The following is a 7,575-nucleotide window of genomic DNA, read 5'->3' on the forward strand; positions in this document are numbered from 1 at the left end:
ATACCGTAGATTGCTTGCTCAGTTTTTAAGAAGCCAATGTCAACCATTTCTTTGAACAAACACACATAACACCCTTGAAGAGATACAGCTCTTTAAAAGAGGTGAGTTGTTGTTTGAGCATCTATCTGTTGATTTGGATTGAAGCTGAGGTTGGGCAAATGGTCATCAATGGTGAGGGACACCTCCAGTATTATTGCTAAGGCTTCACTGTATTTTGCACTTTCCTTTAGTGTTTTGTCATAACTGCCTTGCATAATTGATGCATGTTTGTCTAAGGCTCTGATGAGTGTTTCCTGACTTGTCCATTTGATTTTAGAGTTTCTATTGATTAATGGCCAATTGTAAGGAGCATCTGCACTATTTGGATCATGATGATTGGCATCCCATCGGTAGCGACGGGGTACCGCATCAAATGTGGGTGCCTGCAAAAGGAAGATGGAGCTTGTAAGTATTCAAGGAGATACTTTTCATTGAGCATCTTTGGTTTATGCCAAGCAGGATGTGGCTCCAATTTGATGCTGATGTTTGGAGTGATTTGTGCTTGGCGGATACTCATTGAAATTCCGGAGAGGCCCATCCTCCTCTTGATTGCATGTTTGGGTATTGCCTCCAAAAATCACCAATGGGATTACCGGGCGTGGGAATCCTACCTGTATCTTGATGCAACTCCCATGTGGTGTGCGAATTGGATTATCCAATTTGTGAAGCTCATTGATGGAATCATTAATGGTGTCTTCCATTGAAAACTCAAGGGAGATTGGAGGAATATGTGGTCTTGGGGGAGAGGAAGAGGTTATAAGGGAAAATCTTGAGGTCGAAGCAAGTAGTGAATTTGAGAAGGTAGAAGTAGGGATGTTGGTGGAAAGTGGAGGGAGAGCAGAGCAAATGGATTTAGCAACTTGATAGTCTTCAAGGGATAGATTGTCAAGTGTTGGAAAAAAGTTAGGTGTAACTGGATGATAGGAGTTAGATTCTTGGATTAGGCGATAGTGTTAAGAGGCATGGGCAAAGAGGCATGGCAAGGAATATGGGTTAGCATGGATTTCTGGAAAGGTATGGAGGATAGTACTAGAGTTAGGTAGAAATGTGAGTAGATCAGAATAGAGAGTGGCAAGATAGGGGAGATTAGATTGAAGGTAGACCACATATTCCACTGGCAAATCCTCGTCGCTTCTGGTAGGCATTGACAGCTTTAATGTTGGATTTTTTTGGGAGTTATATCCCTTGGAAGTTGCTGGTGATTGTTGCAGTAAGGGTAGGAGTCTGGCTACTACCCAAAGAGGGGGGCTTCCCATCAAGTATTCATATAGTAGTATTGCATCAGCCTTTAACCGTATGATATTTGCATGCACTGAGAGACAGAACACATACACATTCTTCTTGTCTTCATCCATATGTTGGCATCGATTTTGGAGTCTTTGTGCTTACTGGTCTGGTCCAATCAAGACTAGATACTGCATATAACATTTTGATTTACAAGTGTTTCCACAGTATGCATATTCTTCCTTCAAGGTGATCCTCTTGCTGGAGGACTGCAACAAACTCTTGGTATAATGTAAAGATGCCCTGTAGCAAAAGATCTTGTGCTGACCCCTCTGCATTGTCATCAGCTTGACCTAGTAGTTGAATTTCCAACTTGGAAATTATTGCCTTTTGATTTTTCCACTCCATGCACTTGTGTTTATACTTACATAGTGTGGAGGTGTATGGAAGCTTTAGACTATTGAATTGTTGAGCTGCTTTTGGATGCCTTGGAAATTGATCATTAAGCACATAGAGTTGGAGTATCTCTTGCTCTTGAGCATCCAGCTCTGCTTTGGTGTTCACAAGTATCTCTTGCTCTTGAGCATCCAGCTCTGCTTTGGTGTTCACAAGTATCTCTCTTGATGCCATGCATTCCTTCTCTAGTGCTTGAATTTGACGTTTACCATCTTTGAGACTGTTCTGCAACTCATTGTTTGTGTCTAATGGGGCATGGATTTTATCCTCTTTAAGTAGTAATCTTTCCTTTAAGTGCACCATTTCCTTCTTGATATCATTACAAGTGGCTTGCATTTGGGAGAGGGATAACTCAAACTTTTTCTTTTGGTTCAAAGCATCAGATAGTTGTAAGTGTTTTTCTTGGAGAGAAACCGTGGCTTGTGGGGCATCCTTTCTACTTTCTGCTAGAGCATTTTGTGCGAGGAGCTAAATATAGTTATCACTACATAGAGTATGATTGTGCTTTTCTCTTCTAGATTTATTTATGAGAACCAAAAACAAATCCCTCCTTCATACTTGTTTTGTTACTTTCTCTCCTCTTGATTATCTCATTGTCTTATCATCTTCATCTGCTTTCATCTTTTCTATGTATATTTTTAAACTTTAAAACAAAAAAACTACATTTGTATGATTAGATATATTCTAGTCTTACAAAGGTATATATATAATAGTTTCTTGATTTAGCATTTAATGTAAATCACTTTCTTGTTGTGAAAATCATTTGTACATGTCATAAAGAAAGTGCATGTGCATCATTGTCAAGCTACATTCATGTTTTAGGATATTCACTTTTTTAAGTGATGTAAACTATTAAATTTAATGAGTGGTAGCTAATAATGAGCTACCAAGTACTTTTATCTAGAGACGTATCAGTGTTTCAATAGTGTGCCCACTACATTCGGAACCACTCTTCTATTTTTAAAGTAAAAAGAGGATTTTATATTATATTGACAATAAATACATTGACTAAAATTTCTCAACCCCACATGAAGAACAAAAAGGGGAGGTAAAATAGCAAAAACCATGAACTTTTTGCAAAAGGGGAAGTAAAATAGCAAAACCATGAACTATCCATAAAAGGGCAAGTCAATAATAGAAACCATGAACTATCCATCCGCATATACTTTTGTACTTCCTTTAGTGTCTAACCACACCCAACACCTCATAAAAAGAAGAAGCCACATTCTTGGGAGTAATCGGAAGAGAGTTATGAGAGTGCTCTCAATGGAAGTAGAACAGAAGATGGTGAGAGAGAGAGAGAGAGAGCCACACAAGTTTTGGTGGGTGCAGGACACCCTTTTATTTGCTAGGAGTATCAGGCTATCATCCTCATCCCTTTTAGTGTAGAGGCAGTGTCTCAGTTCTTCTAAAACCCTCGGACCAAATGAAAGCATCAAACTTCTGATACCATTCTCTAGGAGCTTGCTTAAGGCCATACAGACTCTTTTTCAGCTTGCAAACCAAATGCTCTTTACCCTTTTCTTCAAAGCCTTCGGGCTATAAATTTCCTCATGCAGATCCCCATGCAAGCTTGACATCCATCTACATAAGCTCCATATCCTCTGCAGCAAGAAGTCCAAGTACAGTGTGGTCATCTTCACAACCAGAGAGAAGATCTCATCAAAGTCCACACCCTTCTCTTGCTTGAACCCTTTAGCAACCACAGGCCTTGTACTTAGGCACATCATCAGCTGCTGTGACCTTCATCTTGTAGACCCATTTACATGGCAATGCTTTCTTTCCATGTGGCAAAGAAACCAAGTCCCAAGTCTTATTCTTTATGAGTGAATTCATCTCTAATTTCATAGCATACTGCACTTGCACTGATCCTCGTGTATCATAGCCTCCCTATAGCAAGAAGGCTCCTCATAATCAGTAAGCATCCCATAGTCTGCCCCTAGAACAAGTCTATCAGGCGGTCTAAACACTTTAGCCCTTGGGGGCTACTTATACTTTCTTACTTTTGTGGATGATTTCACCAAGTTTACTTGGATTTATCCCATGAATGGATGTCTCCTCTTGCTTCAAGCATTTTCTTACCCTAGCAAAGAGTGATACACTCCACAATAAAATGGGTGCACAGAGTGGAAAAAGAGAACATCTATGGGGGTGCCTTGCTTTTAGCTTTTGTGTTTCAACCATTACTACAATGACACATGAATTTCACAGCTTTCTATTTCTTTTGCTTTGGATTGTCTTGCTTTGCACCATTAGCATGATGACACAAGGTAGACACGTGGCTTGTTCTCCTTTGAGGTTTCCTTATCTTTGCAAATTGATAGCTTTTAAATACCTCACAGATAGGAACTTGGGAACATAGCCTACAACGAGCACACCGGACTCGTAGATTTCAAAAAGGTTAAACATGCACATCAAATTTGAGCTCTTGCAACCTTTATATGAATAAAAAAGCAACAAAAAAACGACAAGGTTAAACAAAGGCAAGCAAAACTATAAAAATAGTATGCCATGTGGTGCAATGAGGACTTGCATTCCTCTGGATTTCACTATGCTACTTGCCTAAAGATTACCTATCCTCCAGTATGTATGCAAAAGTTAGTAAGATCTCTGTCACACTAACAATACTGAAGATACTAGCTAAAGCTATGGCTATGCAAATCAAGTTCATTTTGGGTCAGATATTTCATGCTCGTTAGTGTGGATTTGTATTTGGTCGAAAGATTCATGATGCTATCTTAAGCCTGTTGATTGCCATTGATCATACTATTCTCTAGAATGCGTAGTTTATTCTCTTGAATCTTGATTTAGAGAAGGCCTATGACTAGGTTAGTTGGGAGTTTGTACTACGATCGATGTATGCTTTAGGGTTTGGCTATGTATTTTGCAGAATGATCAGAATTCTATTCACAAATGCATCAACAATGGTGGCTATCAATGGGTTTCGCTACCACAAGTTTCAGCTCTATGTAGATCCATACGCCAAGGTTGCCCACTTGTGCCACTCCTATTTGCTATCGTCATCTCACTGAGCCTGTCTTGAGACAATTGGATTACCGTGTTAATTGTGATACAATTTGGTTTGTCATTACCTGATGGGTCCACACTTCTCAATTCTTTGCAGATGACAACACTATTATTTTGGAGGCTTAGGAATAGAATCTGGCGAGCTTAATAGAATTGTATGAAGACTTTGCGGCTGTCTCCAATTCCAGAATTAATGCAACAATGATGGGTCCAATTTCACTTCTCAATTCTTTGCAGATGACAACACTAATATTTTGGAGGCTCAGGAAGAGAATCTAGAGAGCTTAATGGAAAGCTACCTTGTTTGCAGCTAGCTCCAATTCCAAAAATTAATGCAACAAAAACTTCCGTTTTGTTTCTAGCATGGTCCTCTCCACCTGAATGGCTGAATCACTACTACAAGTTACCTTTGATTTCACTTGGCTTTGTATTTAGGTATCTTGGCTGTCCATTGGTGCTCAAAATTTCCGAAACAAAAGTTCAAATGGTGCTTTGATAAAATGGAGGCTAAATACCACAAGTAGCGTGAAAAACAGCTTCATTGTTGGGCTGCATGACTTACTTAAGCATCTCTTGGAACCACTATTAATACGGTGCTGCCCTTCTCCCTGAACCGCATCTCATTAGTAGAGAAGTTGGCTAAGCAATTTTTATGGCGAGATACTTAATACTGGTCTTACGCTATATCTCCTAAGGTAGCAGGTGGGATTGGCCTGGAGGGTTTGTATGATAAGTGTACCAAATTATGTTGGAAATGGATCAATAAATTACATTCCTATCAGTTGTGGGCCACGTTGAGTCAATATTGGCTACACAAATGCATTCACGGTTTGCGCTTGGAAGTGTTTGGTGGAAGGATGTCTTGTTCACCGAGCATAAGCCTCTAGTACTTTGCACTGCCATACCCATACTGGGTGTAGGCTCAACGGTGGTGTCACCAAGCATTCAGAGTCTCACCCATCTCCTCATGCAAGGTGGTACCCTATAGGGTTATCCTTCTATCATAGCATTCATTTAAGGCCCTCGGACAATTCCCATAATAAGGGCGTTTACAAACTAGAGCTGTCCATGCTCGTCCATCGTGGATTGAATGTATCTGGGCCTTGGGCTGGAAGTGGGCAAGCAATTTTGCGTGTTGATGATTCGTGGGCGGTGCCCATGGTGCACAAGCCTGTAAAGAGCCTAAGAGTCAATTTGCCTTTGGCGTATGCCAAAATGCTTGTGATTTCTCTAACATAGCATGTAGCCAAAGATAAATAGCCCAACACTTTCCTTCTCTCGTATCTTCTTTGAAGCCAGCTTAGTAGGTTCTTGGGGCTCCTTGCGAGCTTCGAGTGTTTGCATCCATGGCTTCCTCAGACAGCGAAGACGATTATTCCGACGAGGAGGAGGAGGAGGACGATGGCTCCGAGTACTCCGACTTCGACAACGATGATGATGAAGAAGAGGATGATGAGGACGGCTTAAGCGGTGCTTCCGACGACGACGATGATGAAGATGGCTCTGATTCCGAGTATTACTTGGATGATGATGACGAGGAGGAGGACGAGGAGGAGGAGGAGGTTGTTGAGGAGGGTCCAGGAGCAGAGGAGGAAGATGAAGTAATTGAGGACGATCAGATGGATGGCGATGATGGTGACGAAATGCCTGCGTTGGAGCACGCTCAGATGGAGCCCGATGAGATTTCTCAGAATACCGATGGACCCTTCTCGGGGCAATCCACGCCTGATGTTCCGACCAATGGCCCTGCGGTTGAGACAGGCGCAGATCCGAGCTTGACGAATTCGGTTGAGAATTCCAAAATTGAGAGCTGTCGCACAGAATCTCCAACCCTAATTGAGCATTCTGATGCTGAGGGTGCTCCGGGTGCGGTAGCGGGGACAGATCTGGGAGTTAAGGGTGTTGGGTCGCCATCACCACTCGTTTCATCTTTGCCAGGGGACATGAACAACATGAAAATTTACGACCCTTCTGAACCTGCAGAATTGCCTGCCAACGCCGCAACTGACGATAGATCTGCTGTCCAGTGAAAGGGTCAATGATCCGAGAGCTGGATTTTGTTTTTGGATCCTCCCGGATGCTTGAAGGGCGTTTGGAGACCTTGCTCCTCGTGACAAAATGCTCATTCCTAATCACTTGTCAGGACCGTCTCATAGCCATAGTATGTTTCTTTGTATTAGGCACATTTCTACGGTTGAGGGAGTGGTTCACTTGCTCCCAGTTGTGTTGATTTTCAGTAATCTACACGCCGTCGCTCTGCGTTGCAAACGACTGACACCTTGATCAGATGTATCATCATGGAAGTAATCGACTGCACTACATACCGTTTCTCCACAATGTAATATGGATATGGATAAGATTCTTCTCGTGCGTGAGCTTTGGTATTTTGTAACGAGGTTCAATTTACACTCAAGACTGTTTGTCGATCTGTATTTTTAAAGAGATTTTGATATGGTGTCACGCAGAGGTCCCCTTGTGACCCTTCGAGAAAGGAAATGTATTTTGACACTAGGAAGGTTTGTGACATAGACAAAGTACCACCCACACGATACATGAAATGCAAGCGATGAATTTTTTACTTTTTCAATTTTGTTATTTTCAAAGTCCAAAAACAAGTTGTAAAGATCCATGAGGCAGCAAGGTTTTTACAGCGGGATCCTGCGCTCACATAAATCAAGTGCAACCTGTGAGCTTTGTAGCGACGGAAATTTTATGCTCACGTACTCTGGAAAGGTAATTGCCTTCTTGGCTCTACTGTGAGCTTCAATCTGCCTCCGTACGTGAGTGGGTGGGATGTATGTGCCAAATTGATCAGTGTTGCTAAAAGTT

General features: G+C 41.6%; 1 protein-coding gene across 1 annotated transcript; it reads left to right on the forward strand.

Moving 5' to 3' along the window:
* Positions 1–5,999: 5,999 nt before the first annotated feature.
* On the forward strand, positions 6,000–7,246 carry LOC147887151 (uncharacterized). The gene has a single exon (XM_087394573.1). It carries the CDS (start codon positions 6,093–6,095, stop codon positions 6,774–6,776), a length of 684 nt encoding a protein of 227 aa, XP_087250699.1. The 5' UTR covers positions 6,000–6,092; the 3' UTR covers positions 6,777–7,246.
* Positions 7,247–7,575: the final 329 nt, after the last annotated feature.

Source organism: Dipteris shenzhenensis, chromosome 23 (assembly GCF_047967505.1).
Source record: "Dipteris shenzhenensis isolate YYH24624 ecotype China chromosome 23, Dip_SZ_1.0, whole genome shotgun sequence".
NCBI lineage: Eukaryota > Viridiplantae > Streptophyta > Polypodiopsida > Gleicheniales > Dipteridaceae > Dipteris > Dipteris shenzhenensis.

Bases quoted from the DNA above. Each gene is read 5' to 3' on its own strand.
- LOC147887151 (XM_087394573.1), top strand. From the start codon at position 6,093: ATGGCTTCCTCAGACAGCGAAGACGATTATTCCGACGAGGAGGAGGAG.